The 24064-nt window shown below is 43.2% G+C and overlaps 1 protein-coding gene across 1 annotated transcript; it reads left to right on the forward strand.

Moving 5' to 3' along the window:
• The first annotated feature begins 17812 nt into the window (after positions 1 to 17812).
• LOC120522823 (serine protease inhibitor Kazal-type 1-like) lies at positions 17813 to 23696 on the forward strand. The gene is made up of 4 exons (XM_039743503.1): positions 17813 to 17895; positions 18739 to 18770; positions 18854 to 18963; positions 23524 to 23696. The coding sequence occupies exons 1-4, from the start codon at positions 17847 to 17849 to the stop codon at positions 23567 to 23569; spliced, it is 237 nt and encodes a 78-aa protein (XP_039599437.1). The 5' UTR covers positions 17813 to 17846; the 3' UTR covers positions 23570 to 23696.
• Positions 23697 to 24064: the final 368 nt, after the last annotated feature.

Consider the following 24064-nt stretch of genomic DNA (forward strand, 5'->3'; position numbering starts at 1 on the left):
AAGAAATCAGGAAGGGGGCAAATAGTTTTTCACACCACTGTATGTATATATATATATAGGTATACCATATATGTAGGTATACCATTTCGACCTGATCATTTTAAAAGTAGCTGGCAAGCTGAAAAACTGTGGGCACCGCTGTTCTAGATTTACGTAAAGTACACATGCAAGTATAAAGAGTACAGCAGCAGCTTCCACAAGAGCACGCGTCACGCGTGTGAAGTTTAAACCCGGCCTAAGACACTCTGAGAATGAAACAGTTTATTTGTGCATTCGGAGCTTTGGCAGGTAAATAGAGTCAGTCATTCAGATGTCACACAGTGATGGTGTGTGTGCAGACATTGTCTTTTTATTGCACCTTTAAAAGATGATTTCCATCCTTAGATAGCCTTTAGTTAAAGCACACTGAGGTCCAGAACAGTGTGTCACAACTCGGGAACACATGGGGGATCAGTGGTGAGGACAGAGTGGGCAACTCACAGAAATCACAGGGCATGTCACATTACGTGACTTCTAGTGGAGGGGATGTCACACTTGACAGCCACAGGTGCTGATCTCATCATTGGAGCAGATCTTATTACAAAAGTAGAAATCACAGGGTATGTCACATTACACGACTCCTAGTCACAGGTTAGTCCTTTTTTTATATAATTATTAATACCCACTTCTGTCCTTGATCATCAAATGCCAGCCTGCACTTCTTCCATACAATTTGATAAGTGAAGTATACACTCTGTCAAAACATCCCATAATATTCCACATATTGACTCACTGTAGATAATGACTGAACTGTCACGCTGTGTAGACGGTGGTCACTTGATCCAGGACTGCTGCAAGTGCCCCCTTCTCATACCTACTGGTGAGAACAACACGAGGTGCAGCTCTTAAAGACCCTCATTAGATCCTCACTTCATGAAGTGTCCATCTTGGCTCACTGGTTTCATTCTGTGCCTGTGTTTCCTTTACAGGAGGAGGAATGATCAGGTGTATATTCTAAAAGACGATGAATGTTGAGTCCATGGACAGACACCTGGAGGTTCGCCGATCTTCTCCCTGCTTTACATTTCACAAGCTCCCCTTTGTTCCACTGACCCTCACCCTAACCCATTCAAAGATGAAATAAACGTTTACTTATGACATGAAATTTGGCCTCAGGTTTGTTTTATTGTGTTTTGTGTTTCTCTCATATTTGTCCAAAGGGACTTCCAAATCATGGCTGCATACTGCAGTTCTTTGTCTGATCTTTAGATTGTAGGGCCTGGCTGGTGTGTTGAATCACTTCAAGGATTCTGCCCCTGATGATTTTATAAAGTGCCTTTCTATGGCCAACTCCATGTCCTCCGTGCTTCTACACTATGAGGCCTAACAGTGGCAGACAAACAGCATCAGTGGTGAGGAATGAATTTACAAGTTTATGATTTTATATAGTGCCTTTCATCATATATTTCTATATTATTTGGATTAGCTGCTGCAGTGCTGCACTCATCTGATATGGAGTCACTCTTAAAGACTCAATCTGTCATCTTATGACTTTATATAGTGCCACCAATTGTATATTTTACTAATTTCACACTATGAGACCCCATTAAGCAGAGTGACACACTGGGGGACACTGAGACAATGCTGGCCTTTGAGTTTGCTAGCTTGTGACTTTATATAGTGACTTTCCATCATGAACACCAGTTCTTACCATATTTCTATATTGTGAGGCCTAGCTGGTGACATACTCATCTCACCGGGGGTCACTCTTGGAGAATCTCCCACCTTCTGACTTTCTATAGGGCCTTGCTGTCATGGACACTTAACTGTGCAATTTGAGGATTGCCGGACACAGTGACTCACCCAGCTCACTGCTGAAACCTCATATATAGCGCCTTGCCATCATGAACACCACTTCTCTGCATGTTTTAATATTATGAGGCCTGGCAGGTGCAGTGACTCGCTCGGCCCATAGGGTGTCACACTTGGACACTGAACCTGCCACCTTATGACTGTATAGTGCCTTTGCACCAGGAACACCATTTCATTATGTACCTGTGAGGCCCAGCTGGTGCAATGACATTCTCATCTCACGAGGGGTCTGTCATGGAGACGGAATCTGCCACTTTATATAGCGCCTTTTATTAAAAAGGGCCTTGCTATCATGAACAGCAATTCTTTCTGCATTGTGAGGTCTGCTCATCTCACATATATGAGTTGGGCCTGCCATCTGAAGATCTCATGATGGGATCATTAATATAGCGCCTTTCCTTCATGATCACTGCTTCTTTCTGCATTTCTACATTGTGATGTGTGGCAGGGTCCCCAATGCTGGATTGTTCTGCTACCTTTTGATTCTATATAGTGTCTTTCAATTGTGAATGCCAATTCTTTCTATGTGTTGAGGACTTGCCCTGTGGTGGGCTGGCACCCTGCCCGGGGTTTGTTTCCTGCCTTGCGCCCTGTGTTGGCTGGGATTGGCTCCAGCAGACCCCCGTGACCCTGTAGTTAGGATATAGCAGGTTGGATAATGGATGGATGGATGTTGAGGACCGGTGGGTGATCAGCTTGATGCTGATGTTTCTGATCATAAAATCGGTCTTTCCGATAGCAACTGACGAGAGGAATTCATCATTCATTGCAGAATTCCGGTATTTGAGGGTTCCTCTCGAGTGCCTCCTTCTCTTGCATGAATTGGCTCAAAAACAAATCAGCATATCGACATCTCATAGCTGGCTGAAGTTTTGGGTTTGGTGTTTTTCTGTCCAGCAATTTTAGCTCTTAGACCGTCCTCAAGAATCTGTGACACACAGACAGACAGACAGACACACCAATTGGTATCAGGGACCCTAAAACATGGAGATCCGTTGAAAACTGGAGATTGGAATTTTTTTATATATCTAAAGCGTTTGCTCAACCCCCCAAATCCCCCGCCAGATGATAATTTACACACAAAGCATAAACAGTGAGAATCAAAGGAGTAGAAATACTGAGTGAGTATAAAGATTTTGTGAAGGAACCTGGGGCATCAGCGAGCCCCAAACTCCCAAACACGAACACAGAGTGAGTTCCGGGTTCAAATAATGGAAGGTTTATTAAACAACTCCTTCCACAAAGTTTCAAAAAGCACAACAACACAAGCTTTCTCTCACCACCACCACCATCGCACTGCTCTCCTCCAACCGAGTTTTGCTCCACACCCTCCCAGCTCCGACTGACCTGAAAAAGAGAGTGCAGTCCGTTTTATTATGGACCCGGGAGTCCTTCTGGCGTCTCGTCCTTGCACATCGGAGGTGCTATCAGGCCAGGCAGAAGCCCATCATGGAAGGTACAGGCTTCTCCTGCAGCTCCTCCTGGTGGCACACAAGGACTCTGACTGGACTGCCTTATGGGACTACAACTCCCAGCCTGTCCTGGACATAATCATATTGGAGGACCACCAGTGGGATGCTGCCATCATGTTCACTCCTGGGAGGAGCCACCTTCTGTCCATCCTAGCCGGCCTCCCATCCTGGCAAGAAACTGGCACCCATCCTGGTCAGGATGCCAGTCAATCCAATACAGCATTCACAATATATGCACATATGTATAAAATGGATTAAGAAAATTGGGAGACTGCTTCACTTTTTGTACAGTTTATTAGATAGATAGATAGATAGATATGAAAGGCACTATATAATAGATAAATAGATAGACAGATAGAAAGGCACTATATAATAGATAGATAGATAGATAGATAGATAGATAGATAGATAGATAGGAAAGGCACTATATGATAGATAGATAGATAGATAGATAGATAGATAGATAGATAGATAGATAGATAGATAGATAGATAGATAGATAGATAGAAAGGCACTATATAATAGATAGATAGATAGATAGATAGATAGATAGATAGATAGATAGATAGATAGGAAAGGCACTATATGATAGATAGATAGATAGATAGATAGATAGATAGATAGATAGATAGATAGATAGATAGATAGATAGATAGATAGATAGGAAAGGCACTATATGATAGATAGATAGATAGATAGATAGATAGATAGATAGATAGATAGATAGAAAGGCACTATATAATAGATAGATAGATAGATAGATAGATAGATAGATAGATAGATAGATAGATAGATATTATTTTATTTTTAAAAACAACTTTATTAAATTCAGTATGAAATTCATTAAAAACACAAAATCTAAGCATAGAAAAAAACAAAACATAATAAAATCCCATTTTAAACTTCTAAATACCCCCAGTCCATCCCTTATTCATTTCATAAATATCCACCCAAACCTTTGCCCCTTAATTCATCCCTTCCATCCCACAATTCCACTCATTTATTACAATACTCTATAGATCTCTACTGATACATATTCTATTAATAATAAAATTAGAATTAGAATGCAAAGTGAACTTCATCATTGTCATAATTACACAATACATTATTTACACACCACTTATCCTTAAACTGTGAAATATTTCTAGTAGATTTATAAAAATTCAGATCTACTTCTATTTTACTTTTACAAGTCATTTTAAATAATACTGTGGGGTCTCTGCTGCCTGCTCCTTTAACTTTATTTTTCCGGGTTTTCCATATTCCCAGTTTTGCCTGTCCTAAAATAAAGTTAACCAGGTTAATATTTGTATTTTTTTTTTTGTGCACTTTACCCCAAACACAAACACCTCCCTATTATAACAGACCCCCAGACCCTCAATCAACTGCTTTTCATTTTAAAAATCCCCAATCTCTCACAAAACATAAAACAGTGACATCCAGTCTCCGTCAACCCACAGAAAGGGCAGGTATCTGAAACCCCCGGACAAATAACTGATATAAAGGAGTTCACAGCTACTATACCGTGCAAAATCCTCCACTGTAAATCCCCTACCCTACTGCTCAATGGTGGTCTATATAGTGCTCTCCAGGCTGGCAGGGTTAATTCAGGAATGACAATCTTCTTCCTCCAGGGTGTGTCGACCTTCAGTGCTTTCAGTCGATCCTGATTCTTTACTTTTACGCAGATCCTGTAGAGCTGTTTACCTTTGATGGTGTTTAAGGGCAAGTCTCTCAGATCTTTTGTCACAAGTAATCTGTTGGTGTCATTATTGTCCCAATCTCCTACTGGAGACACCACAAGTGTAGTGAAAGTCAGATCTTCGGGTGGCTTCAGCTGGTCTTTAAAGGTGTCCTTACTTCACTTCCTAGAGATGCTTGACTTGCGTTAAGAAATTCCCCACAAGCCGCACTGAGTGCACTTTTGTCTCTGCTGCTACAGTTTCTGGACTTTTCCAATTAAAATCCTCCCAGTTGATTAAATGCTTTAATTGTGTAATGTTATTTCTACGGAGACTATGAATAAAGCTTGCAGACTGTCCTATTGTGGTGCAGATATTTGGATTAAACACAATGGGCTCTTCTAGAATCCAAAACAATGAGAGGTCATCACAGTCTCTTTGAATTGATAAAAATTGCCAAGCTTTAAAGAGACTGCTGTAAAAGTCTGGTACTTGTAAGGTCTCAGGTTTCTCAAGACGACACCATATTAAGCTTTTGCCCAATCCCATTTGTCCCACTTTGTTAAAAAATAGCAGTGCTAGATTCATCCAGGGCTCGGGTGTTGTGGAGTATAACAGTTTTTGCACGGCCTGAAGGCGGAAGGCAATAATTCTGCTTTCAATGTCCATAATGCCTTGCCCACCTTCATCAAGAGGCAAGTATAATACGCTCCTCCTCAACCAGTGAAGACCATCCCAAAAAAAGTTAACCACATTCTCTTGAATCTTCTGAATTACATGTGGTGGAGGCTCCAGACAGATACACCGATGCCACAGACTCGAAGTCACCAGATTGTTAATTACTAACATCTGACCTCTCATTTGGGATAGTATTCATTTCCACCTGGCCAACCGAGCTACCACTTTTTCCAAGAGTCCATCCCAGTTCTTCTGCACATAGTGATCATCTCCTAGATGTACTCCCAGGTAGAGAATCCCTTCAGTGCTCCATTGCAGCTCTCCTTGTAAACTCGGTGTCTCCAACTAACAAAGCACTGCTTTTACTCCATTTTATGTTAGCATTGGAAATCAGTTCATATTTCCTTTGACAGTTTGTGACATTATCAAAGTCTTCTTGATTTATGATAAAAACAACAATGTCGTCTGCGTAGGCCGTGACCTTTATAGGATTCTCAGTACAGTGAGGAATGGAGAGACCAGTCAGGACTTTTCTCAGATTGACTAAGAATGGCTCTAAGGCGAGGGCGTACAGCATCCCTGATAGCGAACAGCCTTGTCGGACTCCTCTTTGGTTGCTGAAAGGCGCACATAAACCACCATTGACCTTAACTATACCAGAAATGTCACAATACAACAGCCGAATGTACTTTATAAATTGTTCCCCAAATCCAAAGGCCTTGAGAGTGTTCCATAGATACGAGTGTCCGACTCTATCAAAGGCTTTTTCTTGGTCAATTGAAATAAATCCTGTTCTAAAATTGAACAGTTTTGCTGCAGCAATAATATCTCTGACTAAAGAAATGTTACTAAAAATGGATCTCTCAGGGATACAATAGCTCTGGTCTGGATGGACCAGTTTCACTAACACTGCGCGCATTCTCTTAGCCAAGGCTTTTGACAGGATTTTATAATCTGTGCAAAGTAAAGACACAGGCCTCCAGTTCTTAATATGGCACAAGTCACCTTTTTTAGGTAGGAGTGTGATCACGGCCCTTCTGCAGCTCTGAGGTAGCACACCTGATTCAACACTGTGTTTAAATACTTCTAACAAATCCTGGCTGATAACATCCCAAAATTCTTTATAAAATTCAACTGGAATGCCATCTATCCCAGGGACTTTTCCATTATGAAGTTCATTTACTGCTGCTGAAATTTCTGCCATAGTGAGCTCTTTGTTCAGCTCGGTGGCATCTGTTACAGGAAGCTGCGGTAAGTCCTCTAAAAAGGACTGTAAGTTTTCGTCACCACCACATCCTTCAGCAGAAAACAGATTTTCATAAAACACTCGGACTTCTGTTCTTATCTCACCCAAGTCCTGTGTCTGTTCACCATTAGCTTTAGTCACACAGTGTAGAATTTTACTTTGAGAATTCTTCTTTTCCAAACCAAAAACATATTGTGTTGGTGCATCCATTTGTGTTAACTGCTGGAAGCGAGCCCTCACTAGAGCCCCCTGAGCTTTTGTGTCTAGTAAATGTGAGAGCCCCTCTTTGTTGCTTTGAGACTCTCTTTAAGTGTTTCATCTGAGCCATTCCCTAATAGTTGTTCAATCTGAGATATTCTGCCCTCCAGTTGTGTCATTTCTGACTGTAACGACCGTGTGACATTTCTGGTATATTGCTGACACAAAGATTGAATGTGGTTCTTCCCCATTTCCCACCAATGCTGTAAGCTGGTGAACTCCTTCCTGAACCCTCCAACCTCTCCAAAAATAATTAAAAATGTCTTTAAATCGTTGATCTTGTAGCAGGAGTACATTAAAATGCCAGTATGCGCTGCGAGGCCTGTAGGTGCTCGATAGAACTGTACAAACCACTAGGCTGTGGTCTGAGAAACCAGTGGGGACAATGGAGCATTCCTTAAATAGACCCAATAGGTGCTTAAAGGTGTAAAATCTATCGAGCCTCGCCATTGAAAGGGTCTCACTAGTTATCTTTCCCCACGTGTACTGCCTGCTGCTGTCTCCATGTTTACTCCTCCACACATCCAGCAGACCCGTCTCCCCCACTATCCTTCCCCATTCCCTTGGCTCCAGGCTGTTATTTCTGTCCCTCTGAGGGTCAAGGGTACAATTAAAACCCCAACCCAATATCACCACTTCCTCAGGGTCACACTGACTTAAAACATCAGCCAATACTTTATAAAAATCAAGTTTCTCAGGCCCATTATTTGGTGCATATACATTAATAAAAGTGAACCAACAGCCATTTACTTTTGTTTTTACTTTCAGTAGCCTCCCTTTCACCACCTCATGCACATTATGATCCTCCATTCGAAAACCACTGCAGAACAAGACCGCCACCCCTGCACTGACATGTGTCCCGTTCCCCCCTTCCAGTCCCTGCTCCACTCCCACTGGTTTGTCTCATCTATGTGGGTTTCCTGTAGAAAGGCGACTGTCAGATTTTTTTGGGTTAGGAACTCAAAGAGCGTCAGTCTCTTACTTGGATTCCCCCCGTTAATATTTAAACTTCCCAATTTCAAGTTCGCCATACTGATTAAATGTAAACAGCAGCTTAGCAAAAAAAACAATTGACCACCACAGGTACAATGGCGGAAAATTCCTAAAAATGTTATCCATTACACTTTTCATTTTTTAGTCTGTTTCCTCAACCTATTCGTGATATTCTTTAATCTCACGAGCTCCTTGATGTTAAATATTGTGGCCATGGTTTTGTCTTTTCTCAAACTGCCCACTGACGACATAAACAGATTCACATCGGGAAAAAAAATCCGCCACATTAACCCTTCTCCTGCCCTCTGTTGCCTGTAAAAACTGTTTAACGCTCTGGGCGGCTAACCGCCTCTGCCACTTAAATCCTGCAGTCCGAGATGGTTAAACAGTCCGACATTTCTCCATCACCCTCCTCCCCTGCGCTCACCACGGCAGAACCGTCATCAGCCGTCTCTGCGGGAACTGCAAAAGCCCCCTTAGCATTAAACAGAGTAGGATCAGCGGCATCTCCGCCCTCTACGTCCGATCCCCGACTCGTGTTCATCCGCTTTTTTGTTGTACCACCGTCTTCTACCCCATGCCTCTTCCGCCCTGGGCGTCTAAACTCGCCGTCTTTCTCAATATCAATATTTCCATGCTCCTCTTCCACATCTCCACATGATCTGCCCTGTACTGTTAAAGAAGTCTCCGTAGTTAAACCACTTTCATTCCCATCTAGATTACCTTTTTCCTCATCCCCCTGAGGCACTGCCTCCCCTCGTTTACGATCTCTCGGTTCCCAGCTGCTACAGGAAGGCTTTGAACTTCACCTTCCAACTCTTTCTGAACTTCAGGTTCATTGCCTCGTTTTTCTTTTTCTTTCTTGGGACAATGTTTAATCAGATGTTGATCACTCCCGCACCGTAAACATTTCATTTCATCCGAAGACACAAAGATTACATAAACAAATCCATCTACTTTAAACTTCATTGCAATATTTAGATTTTCATTCATTTTGTTCAAAACCATGTAAACTTGTCTTCGGAAAGACAGAACATGTTTTAACGCTGGGGATTTATACCCCAAAGGAATAAAACGAATTTTAGAAACAAGTCTGCCATGGCGCAGATAATAATTACTTTGCGTGCTGGGGTGCCCAGCGGAGTTACCTGTACGAAAGATCCATCAATAACTACACCTCTTTCCACCACTATTGAGACCAGATGTACTGAACTTAAGAATAAAACAATACAGCCGTTCATTCTGGAAGCCGACTTAATATTCTCACAACAGACCACCTGACCGACTGCTAAGACCGCCGTCTCCAACGGGACAAACTCCTCTAAAAAAGTTTTATCCCATGGCGGCGGCTCAAGGTCTCTAAATTCGCAGCCATACCGGCTGCAGTGGCCAAAACGCCACTCAGTGAAAACAACGCTCAAAACCTTTCAATAATAGCTCAAAAGCATGACAGAATAATGAAAAAAAGGAATGAAAAAATAGATAAAGATTAGGAAAACAACACTCACGGCACTCAGAGTCCAACACAGCCACTCGCACTCGCAGGAAGGAAATAGATAGATAGATAGATAGATAGATAGATAGATAGATAGATAGATAGATAGATAGATGTGAAAGGCACTATATAATAGATAGATAGATAGATAGATAGATAGATAGATAGATAGCACTATATAATAAATAGATAGATAGATAGATGTGAAGGATAGATAGATAGATAGATAGATAGATAGATAGATAGATAGATAGATAGATAGATAGATAGATAGATAGATAGATGTGAAAGACACTATATAATAGTTATATAGATTGAATTTAATGTAAGTAAATGTAAAATATTGCAGTACACATAGGAAGTAAAAATGTGAGGTTTTAGTACACAATTGGAGATCTGAAAATTGAAAGTCCACCTCATGAGAAGGATTTAGGAGTCATAGTGGACTTGACACTCTCAACTGGCAGACAGCATTCAGAAGCCATTAAGAAGGCTAACAGACTGTCAGGTTATATAGCGCCTTGACGTGTGGAGTACAACTCACAGGAGGTTCTGCTCGAGTTTTATAACACACTGGTGAGGCCTCATCTGGAGTCCTGGGTGTAGTTTTGGTCTCCAGGACAGAAAAGGACACAGCAGCACAAGAAAAGGTCCAGAGAAGAACAACTCGGTTGAGATCAGGGCGACCTGATTAATGTGTTTAAAATTATGAAGGGAATTAGTCCAGTGGGTCAAGGCGGTGACTTTAAATTGAGTTTATCAAGAACACGGGGACACAGTTGGAAACTTATGAAGGGGAAATTTCACACAAAACATTGGGAAGTTTTGCATCACACAGATAGCCAGAGACACTTGGAATAAATGACCAACTTGTGTGACAGACAGTAGGACATTAGGGATTTTCAAAACTATTGTTTTGGAGGAATTAAGTAGAAAGAACTGCGAGCTTTGGTGGCTGAATGTCCTGTTCTCGTCCAGATTGTTCTCATGTTTGAATTTCATCCCATATTCATCATCAATAGTCTGCTTTAGCTAAGCATTTCCTGTTATTGTTCAAAATCAGGCTTGAGACCACCTTTAGCAGAACCAAGATCCAAGGTCATGCCCACCTTCAAAGCAATGAGTTTATGGGGGTCCTGCTACAACACTTTTGAGGGCTCTGATTTTAATAAAATCAGGAATCCCTTGACATATAACAGCATGCACTTGTGTGTGTAACAGCAGCGGGATTTGCATTTGTCACCGGTAAACCGCACCCTGATGCCACAGGCTTAAGGCTAATAAATCCTCAACATTTACATTTATTTATTGGGTTGGCACTTTTATCCAAATCACAAGTTAGTGGTAAAAAAACTCTTTGTGTGATTCTATGAGGTGAGCCCTGGCAAGTGAAGTGACTCATTCACTGCGCTGTAAAAAAAGTATTTGGTACCTTTGTAATTTCTTCTGTCTTTGTGTATTTAATACAATTAATGGCTATGACTGGTGATGAAGACTCACGCTGTCACTGCAGATCTAAGCTTTGGCCGAGCTGCGAACTTGAGAGACGTCACAGGGTGGGCACAGCTGGTATAACATCAGCTTTCTTTGTGATGTTCCCACTCCTCATTGTTCTCATTCACAGAAATCTCCAGATCCCATCCTGCTTTTTCCACTCCGTCTGATCGCCTCAGATGCGACCCGTCCTTCATTTAATGGCATCAGCAATTGGACATTTAAGTCACCTTGCCACAGTCACAGAAATGCCACAGTACCTGACGTCACCGTAACTTACTACTAGGTGTGACAGTTCTTTCAATGTAAAAAGCGATCAAAGAATTCTAGTTATATGGAGGTTAGACAGATTGCCATCCTTTCCTCTTTACTTTTATCGTCATTTCTGATCTTCGTCCCTGTCATCCCTACTCTTCCTCTCTTGTCAGTTGTGATGGCGGTGCTAGCAGATGAGTCAATAAGTGAATAGGACTGTCGAGCTTGGTTAGGCTGAATGGCCTCTTCTCGTCTAGATGGTTCTAATGTTCTAATGAGTACAGGAATATTTACTATACAGTGGCATGCAAAATGTTGGGCCCCCCTGCTTAAAGTGTCCATTAGTGTGAATAGTTAAGTGAGCAGAAGATGAGTTGATCACCAAAAGGCATCAAGTTCAAGGTGACACATTTCTTTTCAGCATTTTATGCAAGATTAGTGTATTGTTTTTGTTTTGTACAATTGTACATTGGAAAAAAAGGAAAGGAGAGCCGTGCAAAAGTTTGGGCACCCCAAGATATTTCAGGTCCCAGATCTTCATTAGCTCATTAGGACTAATGGCTCGTTAGGGAAGCCCAGGTGATGCAAATGTCAAAGCCGTAGAAATTCTCAGATGCCTCAAACCATCAGTCAAAAGAGGATGAGTCCTGCCACGAGGTCAGAATCTACAATGGAATATCTCAAAGGAGGGGGACCCCCAACCTGAACATCATTGACAATCTGTGGAGACCTCAAAACAGAGAGCAGGGCATGAAAGACAAACCAAGAATCTCACAGAATTAAAAGCCTTTTGGAAGGATGAATGGATGAGAACTAACCAAATAAGAAATGAAAGACTCTTAGATGGCTACAAAAAGTGTCGGAAAGCTGTGATAACTCACCACAGAGAGATTTACAAAGTGCTGACCATGTCAGGGGCCCAGAGTTTTGCTTCAGGCCCCTTTTCACTTTTTTGGTATTTTCTGCCTGTGAACGTCAGGTCAGGTTGGCGAGCAGGCACTGGTACAATGCATTGCCACACCCAACACAACGAAACAGCTCGGCATCTTGGTTGACAATCCACCGCAAGACAGACACGTGGTTCAGTCCCACCTTCCGGAAATGACCATCTAACTGCCGCAGCCAGGTGTTACATAGGCGTCCCCTTGGCGTGGTCTTGCCACTCAGGTCCTCAGCAATGAGGATCACCCATGGGGAATCGCGTCACATGGTTGTAGTGCCACAACTGACGTTCCCCCATAATGCAGTTCATGTGCCTCATTTGGGACTCTGTGAGCAACACAAAGTCACATCAATGGGACCCAAGAATTTTCTGGAAAGACCAAAGGAGTCCAGTCTTCATTTCAGGTCACTGGATAGTGTCCATGTGTCACAAACAGGGAGCACCAGGACTGTAAAGACTTGGACCTTCGTCCTTTTGCTGATAAATCAGGGACACCACATACCTCTTTCCCATGCTGTCCCAATCCGTCTACTGACTTCATAAGAAGAGTCACCAGTCACATGAATGTCACGGCTGAGGTCAGTAAACCTCTTAACGAGGACAACACTCTCTCTGCAGACAGACACACTGCTGATGCCCATGCCTAAGAGGTCATCAAAGGCCTCACTGTTGGTTTTTATCAGGACCCTCGCAAGCCCAGACACTCAGACTCCTTGACAAGTCTCTCGAGAGCCTCCATCAGAGCCTCCATTGAGCATCATTGGCAAAGTCAAGATCAGTGATTCTTTCTTCACCAACGTATGCCCCAGAGCCTCTGGACCCCATGACCCTGCCAGAATTGAACAGAGTAGGAGCAGAAGACACCCCTGATGAACCCCACAATCAACAGGGAATTACGCAAAGGGTCTGTCTCTACTCTGCACAGCACTCCCAGTACCAGTGTACAGGCCGAACCATGATATCCAGCAACCTTGAGGGGATCCCGCGAAGTCTCAGGATGTCCCACAGGGCGGCTCGATCAACTGAGTCAAACGCTTTATGACAGATAACAAAGGCTGCAAAGAAACTGATATTCGTGTTTGCCCTCCATGAGAACCCTCAGTGCCAGGCTGCAGTTGATAGTAGACTTCTTAGGCGAGAAGCCAGACTACGGTCGCTAGTAGGTGAGCAAGTGATGACAGATCATGTTGAGGACAACCCTAGCAAAGACCTTACCCAGCACCGAGGAGAACAGTGTTATCCCCTTGTAGTTACCCCAATCCAGGCGATCACCCTTCCCTTTCCAGATAGGGATGGCAAGTCCCATTTTCCAGTCAGTTTGGATGACACCCGTCTCCCAGATGGAATCAAAAATTGCTTGCAATACCAGGAAAGACAGCCTTACCAGCAACCTGGAGAAGTTCACCCCGAATACTATACATCCATGTGAATGATGGAAATAAAAATGTAATCTTGCTTAAAATATTACAGAAATGTGAAATCTGGACCTTGATGCCTTTTGGTGATCGGTTCATCTTCTGTTCACTTAACTATTCACACTAACAGACATTTTAAGCAGGGGAGCCCAAACGTTTGCATGCCACTGTATCTCACTTACTGTTTCTCAAAGCCTTGCACCATCACATATGTTGTAGATGTCAGGTGCCCTTTAGATGTTCTGGGCTCACCCTGTGACGTCTCTCAAGTTCACAACTCTTCTGAAAGGCAGTTGAGTCGGGCCGACGCTTGAGTCTGCGATGGCAGAGGCGTATCTTCAGTGCCATTCGTAGCCATTAATTGTGAAAAAATATATGAAAGCAGAGGATATTAGAAAGGGGGCAAATACTTTTTCACAGCATGGTGAATGAGTCAGTTTACCTGCCAGGGCTCACATTGTAGAAATATGCAAAGAGTTTGGTACATCTGACTTGTGAGTTGGATAAAAGTGCCAATCCATTAAATAAATGTAAATGTCGATGATTTAATGAGTTCAAGTCTGAGCTCTCAGGATGCCGCTTACTAGTATAAAATGCAAATCCCAAAAGTGACTCACCGTGTGACTTTGAATGAGTGACCTGAAAGGGTTCAGACTGAGGAAGTGGAGGAAGATGTCTACAGAGAGTGGCACGGTGGCGTTGTGGGATTTCTGCTGCCTCGTAGTGAGGAGAGCTAGGTTTGAGTCCAGGGTCCTCTCAGCGTGGAGTTTAGGTGGTCTCCCCATGTCTGAGTGGGTTTCCAACGGGTGCTCCACTTTCGTCCCACAATCCAAAGACACGCAGGATTGGTGAAATGGAAATTCTAAATTGTCCCTATTACGGGTGATATGTGTGTGTATGTGTGTGTGTACGCCCTGCAATGGACTGGCACCCTGTCCAGAGTTTGTTCCCTGCCATGCCCACTATGCTATCTGGGAAAGACTCCATCTGACCCCCTGCGACCCTGTTCAGTAAAAAGTGAGTTAGAGAGTGAGATGTCTACAGTGTGACATTGTTATCACAATGAAAGGCGCTATATAAAATCACAGATTTACAAGTCACATTTCCACCTCGCTGACTCCTTGTGCGACCCTTTATGAGTCCTGCCAAGTGTCACACATCCATACGGCAACTACCTTGAGGTGGTCTTCACTATGGAAGGTGGTCTATAACATCAGTGAGTCAGTCCTAAGAGTCACTTCACCTGCCAGTGCTGGTAGAAAATATCAAAAAACTTCAATTGTATTGGAACAGCAAATTAGGGTTCCACTCAACCTTGAAAGGCGCTATATGAAACCAGAAAGTCACAGATTGAGACACCACAGCTGACTTATTGTTTGACTTTTATCCAGAAGTATCCAGAATGTAAGAATTTAGGAAGATGTGGACAACAAGAATGTCACAGAGCTGCTCTCAGGATTAACACGTGTGGAGTCATCATGACGTTCAGCGAAGGCAGCGACTGACGTGCAGATGTTGATTACACTTCCTAAAATGTTCACTAATGGTGTAAGCGACATTCACATTTATATTGAAGTGCTTAGCAGACACTTTAGTCCAAAGCAACCTACAAAAGAGGTCATCATAACTGAGGAGACATCACCCTGGGAAGAAATGTGACAGGACAAGAGTAGAAAACTGAACATCACAAGAGAAGAATATGAAACAAAATGCCAGGGAGTTACGATGCCTAGGTGACAAAACCAAACAAAGCCATAATCACTTAGACAGAAACTCACCAGACAAGAGTCTTTAGACGTTCTTCAACACATCGGAGGAGTCAGCAGTTTGGATGGAGGTGGGCAGTTTGTTTGTTTGAAGAGAGTTGGGATTGGCCATTCGAGAAGGACCAGAGGACCTCACAAGTGTCTTCACAAATGTAGGTGCTAAGCCATTCACTACTCTTTATACAAACACCAAGGATATGAACTTAATTTGTCACTCTACATCAAGCCAGTGTAGTGAGGTGATGAGAGGAGTGACCTGTGCCCATCTGAGCTGGCTGAACACCAGGCACGCTGCAGCATTTTCAATCATCTGCAGTGACTTAGTGACACTTGACTGTACTCCTGCCAGCAGAGAGGTCACAGTAGCCCAGACGTGACAAGACCAGTGCCTGGACCAGGAGATGTGCTGCATATTGTCACATATGGTCTGATCTTGTAGATGTTCTACAGAGTAAATCCGACAGACCATAGTAAGGTGGTACATGAAAGGCAGCTGGTCATTAGTCATGACTCCGAGGTTGTGTACCAAGATGGCACTTGTTTGTGGTAGTGAGCCAAGCTGACAGGAAACAGACTGAGGAGGTGGCATAACAAGAAAAGCAATCTTTGCAAGGTTCAGCTACAGATGGTGTTCCTCCATCCAGGTTGCAATATCAGGAGACATGCAGGGATTCCAGCTTTTACCGTGTGGTCCTCTGGGGTGAACGACAGCTATATCAATCAATTGTATTGTATTTTAGTCTTGATTATTAAAGCACTGATAGGTAAAACCATAGAACTGGATGACAGGGCCTTGTGAAGAGGTGTTCAGTGACGAGAGGAGAGAACCCAGCAGTGATCCTTGGGGCACTCCTGTGCTTGGCTGGTGCCCTCTTGGCATCTCTCCATCTCTCCATGCCTGGACACAGCACAGAATCTGCCCAGGAGGCAGGAGTCAAACCCGGTGGCTGATCATGTCAGAGGAAGAGCAGAGATCAGGCAGAATGAGCAGAGATGACATTCACAGCAACAACAGTAAGCAGAGCCGTCTCGGTGGAATGGCCGACTGATTAGAGTCAAGCAGACTTGGTTGAGAGGGGCTGAGAGAGGCCATATTGAGGACAGGAGTTATTGGGGTCTTTTTGAAGAATACAGGAAAAGGGCCTGTGAAAAATTCAGAATTCACAAGTCCCCTCTGTTTGTTCTCAAAAACAACAATTAGAAGAAAAGTTTACGTTAAGGAAAAGATTCAGGGAACTCAACACCAGCATAAGGCTGCCGATGATAAGGCAACATAACTGAAATCAGAAGTGGAAGTGTTGATCCTGATATGAGTAACAGGTGACATAAAAGCCAGCAAAGTACATTTAAAAATATAACAACATAATAAGATGATGCTAATAAGAGTTATTAAGACATCAAATACTGATCAGAACAAAGATGGGCAGACAGAGAGAAGATCATCAAAGCAGTCAGCATCCATAGCTGATGTCCAGTCTGGGGCTAAACCAGGATCAGCTACAGGGGGTCTTTTACAGGCCAAGTGAGAAACCACCAGGGATGAGAAGGATTTAGTGTGATGGAGCAACATGTCTGTCTGTCACCTGGCAAGATCATCACTGGACTGTCAAGAATGTATTGAGGGTCTGACCATTCAGAAAAGTGACAGTTCTGGACACAAGACCCTCAGCTGTGAGTTCATGAGGGGCCAAAGGGGGGAGAATGGCGACAAGTTTTAGAGCATCAGCCAAGTCATTAATTATCTATCTATCTATCTATCTATCTATCTATCTATCTATCTATCTATCTATCTATCTATCTATCTATCTATCTATCTATCTATCTATCTATCTATCTATCTATCTATCTATCTATCTATCATATAGTGCCTTTCAATCTATCTATCTATCTATCATATATCTATCTATCTATCTATCTATCTATCTATCTATCTATCTATCATATAGTGCCTTTCTATCTATCTATCTATCTATCTATCTATCTATCTATCTATCTATCTATCTATCTATCTATCTATCTATCATATAGTGCCTTTCATCTATCTATCTATCTATCTATCTATCTATCTATCTATCTATCTATCTATCTATCTATCTATCTATCTATGTGACATGTGTATCTCTAAGGCATTTCTTAATTTACAACAGTTTTGAATTTTCAGTAATCGGGAGGATCAATGCCTGCAGGTTTTTTTTTTTTTATTTGTTATCCTCATGTGCCGCCTTATAAATTGAGGGCTCCAGCGTGTTGGGTGGCCAGTCTGAGTCTGACACACACACGCCAACGAGACGAGTCGAGATGTCTGCCATCGCCTCCTGCTGCTGTGTCGCCTTCATTTGCCTCTCAGGTGAGATTCCTGCTTATTACTCAGTTTGCGTCTTCCCCACAGTGGACAGGTTTGGTGACAAATAAATTAAACTGATTAGTAAAAACTGGCTTTAAGAAGGTTTAATGGGAAATAATTCAATTTCTTTCAAGTTTAGTTCTGATTTCTACTTATGTGGGTTTTGTGTGTTCTCTCCCTCTGAGTTTTGTTACTGATGCTCTGTTTTTCTTTAACATGAATGTGTTAAATATGTTTAATTTAGGTAGAGTTGTATTTATAACTGTACACACCCCTGGCAGAACCTGTAAAATGTTAGCCATTTTAGGAAAATACGAGTGGGCAGACAAAGCCCCTTTCTTTATTTAGGAGGAGAGCTCAGGTAAAGCTCTGTACCATCAGGTAGAACACGAAACAGCACTACCACTGTGCCACTGTGCCACCTGACTTTTACATGACATATTAACAGGTACAAAAGGTGCTATATAATGCAGAGAGTATATAGTTAGATATGAAAGCTTTAATAGGACAGATAGCTATTGAAAGGCACTATAATAGACAGACAGATAGATAGCAGGAGGGAATGTCAGCCCCTCAGGATCACACAAGGGTTGCTAGAGAGGAGCCCACTGAGGAGTTTGTGCCTTCAAAGCCCATCAGTGTAGCCGTCAGCTCAGAGCAGCACATGCTGTGTATGACGATGGCACTGATGGATGTATTTTGTGTAATGTGACGTCTGATTTGATGACAGATTCTTACTATTATGTCCTCCTCAATGTTTATTTCTGAAAATGGATGAAGATTGACGTTTTTTTAGATGTTTCAGGAAGTATTCAATGACGGGTTTCATCCTCTTTTCTTCTACAGCTTTGACAAGCGGGGCAGACATCCCCCCACAGGTAAGGGTCTCCTCATGTTTTCTCCTTCAGGTTTTCTCCTGGCTACTTACGTGCAGTTGACCTTCTGCTCTCCATTTCTGTAGCCCAACTGTAAGGCCCTTGTGAATCTTGACTGCACGACTCGCAACAACCCTGTGTGTGCCACCGATGGCCAGACCTACACCAGCGTCTGCTCATACTGTGTGGTGAAGCGGTAAGTAACAAGGGCTTTGAAACCCAACTGAAAGTTCAGATATTGACGTTTAGACAGATGACTTTAACCTATGAGGGAATCAATGGAGGGCACTGAAAAAGACTGTTTGGTGATTTTTTATAGTGTGCTTGTGTAATGAACTCCATCTAAAGGCCCATTAAAGTTAATGAACAGCATTTTAATTATATTATGGACCCAGCAGGGAGGGGAACTACACAAGATCACACAAGGAAGGCCATGATGGGAAGTTGCCATACAAATCTATGACTTATAAAGCACTTTTTGATAGTGAATTCCAAGTAGTATTTGCAAATAGCAGCAATGGAGATGTAGTGATTCACAAAGGATCACAGAGGGACTCCATGACTTGGATTGAAGCTTATTGTTTTATATAACACTTTTTTACAGTTTAATGCCATGGCAGCAGAGTGATTAGCACCCCTACTTCATCTTCTTCTTCTTTTGGCTGCTCCCGTTAGGTGTTGCCACAGCGGATCATCTTGTTCCATATCTTTATGTCCTCATCATCTCGCTCTGTCACACACATCACCTGCATGTCCTATCTCACCACATCCATAAACCTCCTCTTAGGCCTTCCTCTTCTCCTCTTGCCTAGCTGCTCTATCTTTAGCATCCTTCTCCCAATATACCCCTCATCTCTCCTCTGCACATGTCCAAATAAAACGCAATCTCTCCTCTCTGACTTTGTCTGTCAACCGTCCCACCTGAGCTGACCCTCTAATGTCCTCATTTCTAATCCTGTCCATCCTCGTCACACCCAATGCAAATCTTAACATCGTTAACTCTGCCACCTCCGGCCCTGTCTCCTGTGCCACCGTCTCCAGCCCATATGACATAGCTGGTCTCACTATCGTCCTGTAGACCTTCCCTTTCTCTCTTGCTGATATCCGTCTGTCACAAATCACTCCTGACACTCTTCTCCATCCACTCCACCCTGCCTGCACTCTCTTCTTCACTTCTCTTCAACACTCCCCGTTACTCTGTACTGTTGATCCCAAGTATTTAAACTCCCCCACCTTCACCAACTCTACTCCTTCACCACTCTTCTGATCTCCATCTCATTCACACACATGTATTCTGTTGTGGTGGTCCTACTGACCTTCATTCCTCTCCTCTCATCTGTCCACCCCTCCAGGGTCTCCTCAACCTGCTCCCTACTCTCACTACACATCATAATGTCATCAGCAAACATCACAGTCCATGGGGACTCCTGTCTAATCTCGTCTGTCAATCTGTCCATCACCATTACAAAAAGAAGGGGCTCAGAGGCGATCCCTGATGTAATCCCACATCCGTCACTCCTACTGCAGACCTCACCACAGTCACACTTCAATCGTTTATATCCTGTACAACTCTTACGTACTTCTCTGCCACTCCCGACTTCCTCATACAATACCACAGCTCCTCTCAGGCACTCTGTCATTTGCTTTCTCCAGGTTTGCAAAGACGCAATGCAACTCCTTCTGGCCTTCTCTCTGCTTCTCCATCAACATACTCAGAGCAAACATCACATCTGTGGTGCTCTTTCTTGGAATGAAACCATCCTGCTGCTCACTGATCATCACCTCACTTCTTAACTGACCTTCCACTACTCTTTCCCATAACTTCATGCTATGGCTCATCAATTTTATTCCCCTGTAGTTACTGCAGTCCTGCACATCCCCCTTATCCTTAAATATCGGCCCACCAGTCCACTTCTCCTCCACTCTTCATCATCCTCTCTCTTTCCAACATTCCATTAAACAATCTGGTTAAAAACTGCCATCTCTTCTAAACGCCTCCATGCATCCACAGGTATGTCATCTGGACCAACGGTTGTTCCATTCTTCATCCTCTTCATCGCTGTCCTAATTTCGTCCTTGCAAATCCGTTGCACTTCCTGATTCACTATCTCCACTTCATCTAACCTTCTTTCTCTTTCTTATTATCTTCATTCAACAGCCTCTCAAAGAACTCTTTCCATCTGCTCACCACACTCTCCTCACTTGTGAGTTTGTTTCCATCTTTATCCTTCATCACCCTAACCTGCTGCTCATCTTTCCCAGCTCGGCCCCTCTCTGTAGCCCACTGGTCCTTTTCTCCCTCCTTAGTGTCCAACCTCTCATACAACTCATCATACTCCTTTTCTTTAGCCTTCACCACCTCTCTCTTCACTGTGTCCCTTATCTCTATGTACTCTTGTCTACTTTCTGCATCTCTCTGACTATCCCACTTCTTTGCCATCCTCTTCCTCTGTATACTCTCCTGTACTTCTCCATTTCAACAACAACAACAACATTTATTTATATAGCACATTTTCATACAAACAGTAGCTCAAAGTGCTTTACATATTAAAGAATAGAAAAATGAAAGACACAATTATAAAACAAAATAAATCAACATTAACATCGAAAAAGAGTAAGGTTCAATTGCCAGGGGGGACAGAAAAAACAAAAAAACTCCAGACGGCTGGAGAAAACCACCAGGTCTACTTTTCCTCCTTCCTCTTTCCAGATGTCATGCCAAGCACCCTTTTTGCTGTCACCCTTACTACATCTGCTGTAGTTGCCCAGCTGTCTGGTGACTCTTCATTGCCACCCAGTGCCCGTCTCACCTCCTCCCTGAACTCAACCCTGTAGTCTTCTTTTTTCAACTTCCACCATTTGATCCTTGGCTCTGCCCTCACTCTCTTCCTCTTCGTGATCTCCCACGTCATCCTACAGACCACCATCCTATGCTGCTTAACTACACTTTCCCCTGCCACCACTTTATAGTCTTCAGTCTCCTTCAGATCAACTCTTCTGCATAGGATGTCATCTACCTGTGTGCATCTTCCTACACTGTTGTACGTCACCCTGTGTTCCTCCCTCTTCTTATTCACCACAGCCATGCCCATCCTTTTCATAAATCCACTATCCTCTGACCTTCTTCATTCCTCTCCTTGACACCATACCTTCCCTTCACTAACATGCCCATTGAAATCCGCTCCAATCACCACTTTCTGTTCATCACTTCATCCAACTCACTCTAGAAATCTTCCTTCTCACCCATTGCACACCCAACTTGCGGTGCATATGCACTAACATTCATCATCACACCTTCAATTTCCAGCTTTATAATCATCACTCTCTCTGACACTCTTTTCACCTCCAAACACTCTTGACGTGCTGTTCCTTCAGAATAACACCTACCCCATTTCTCCTCCTATGCCCACCATGAGAGAACAATTTGAACCCACCTCTGATCCACCTGGCCTTACTCCCCTCTTCACACACAATATATCAACCTTCCTTCTCTCCATCATATCTGCTACCTCTCTCCCCTTACCAGTCATACTGCCAACATTCAAAGTTCCTTCCCTCAGTTCCGCTCTCTTTACCTTCCTCCTCTCCTCTATCCTATTGACACGTCTCCCCCTTCTTCATCTTCTTCTTCTTCGGCTTACAACAGCCCAATTTCTGCCAGCACCATGTTGGCTAACAGTATTGGTGGCGGTCGTTGTTAACCTGGTATGGAAATTGGTATTGTTGTCCGCAGATTAATTTGGCAAAATTTTACACCGGATGCCCTTCCTGTCATAACCCTCCCATATTAATCAGGGCTTGGGACCACCATGAAGAAACACATTGGTTTGTGCATCCCCTCTAGCTGAGATTCATAATGAACTCCAATGTTAGACACAGTAATGTCAGCCTCTCAACAAAATTCTCCCAACTCTCTTCTTGTAAATGTCTGGAAATCCTCTTTCTTTAGTCGAGTCACAAATCTTCAGACTGCAGTATGGAAAATTGTCAGGCTGCTGTGTGTTTGGTGAGGAGCTGGTTAGCCTGGCATCAAGAACTTTCTGGTAGGAGAACCCCTTTAACGCTTCTGGTGTTAATCCTTTCATTGTTCCCAGGTAATTTTCTGATTCTGCGTGTTGATTCTCTGTGTCTTCTGCTCACACAGGAGCAGCTGTTTCTGTCAGGCCTCTCTTCCATTCTCTTTCAGTTGTTTCCATTTTTCCACAAAGTTTCACAGGCAACGGTCAGAAGATCTGTGACTGGGAGTGAACAGGCAGGTTTAGGACTTTTATATAGCGCCTTTCATGGTGTGTAGTGAAGCAGCTTGCAGGGAGGACACAGTGGCTTCCTTCTTTTTTACACTCAGATCACAGGCAGGTCATGTAATTGGCATGGTGGTCCAGCATGCCAGGTGTGTTTGGGGTCATCTGAACTTTTTAATAATTATTAGCCACTTCTGTCCTTGTTAATCACAAGTGTACAATGTCAGTCAGCTTTTAAAATAATGAGATAGAAACAGTTCAGATATCCCATAATATTCTACATATGGACTCCCTGCATGCAATGTGTTCCTTTTATTAACTAAGCTGTCATGCTGAGTGGATGGTGGTCACCTGATGCAGGACCACCACAGGTGTTGCCGTCCCATACCTGTCTCAGGTGTGCAGGTGGAGTTGAGGGCGGCTCTTAAAGTCTCCTGTGAGTGGAATGAAGGAAGCGTCACGGAGTGGATATCTCGGCTCTCTGGTGTAATTCTTTACATGTCTTTCCTTTACAGAGGTACCACCAGTCCCCTCTATATTGCCAAACAAGGAGCCTGTTGAATCCACAGAGGGACACCTGGAGGTCGGCAGATCTTCACTCTGCTTTACACTTCACAAGCCCCCTTTGCCCCTCTCCTGACCCCTGCATCCTTTGAAACTTGAAATAAACGTTTCCTTCTAGCATGAATTCTGATCTCAGCCTCATCTTTATTGTGTGTTTCTCTAATTTTCATACAAAGTGACCTCCAAATCATGACTGCATACCACAGATCTTTCCAGATTTCCACATTGTAAGGCCTGGTAGGTGTGACGGCTCTTTCTAGTGACACTGCTGGATGCTGCGCCTGCCACTGGAGGATTTCATAAGTGACTTTTCTGCATAGGGCCTTTGTATTGTGAATTTCATGTTGTCCACTAGGTGGCCTCACAGGCAGGGTGGCTCCCTAAATGACAAAGGTCATCATGAACACCTGATTTTGCTCCATTTCTGTCCACTGCGAGTCATGACAAGTGCAGTGACTCACTAAGCTCGCAGAGTGTCACTCTTAGTGGCTG

Source organism: Polypterus senegalus, unplaced genomic scaffold (assembly GCF_016835505.1).
Source record: "Polypterus senegalus isolate Bchr_013 unplaced genomic scaffold, ASM1683550v1 scaffold_3049, whole genome shotgun sequence".
NCBI classification, from domain to species: Eukaryota; Metazoa; Chordata; class Cladistia; order Polypteriformes; family Polypteridae; genus Polypterus; species Polypterus senegalus.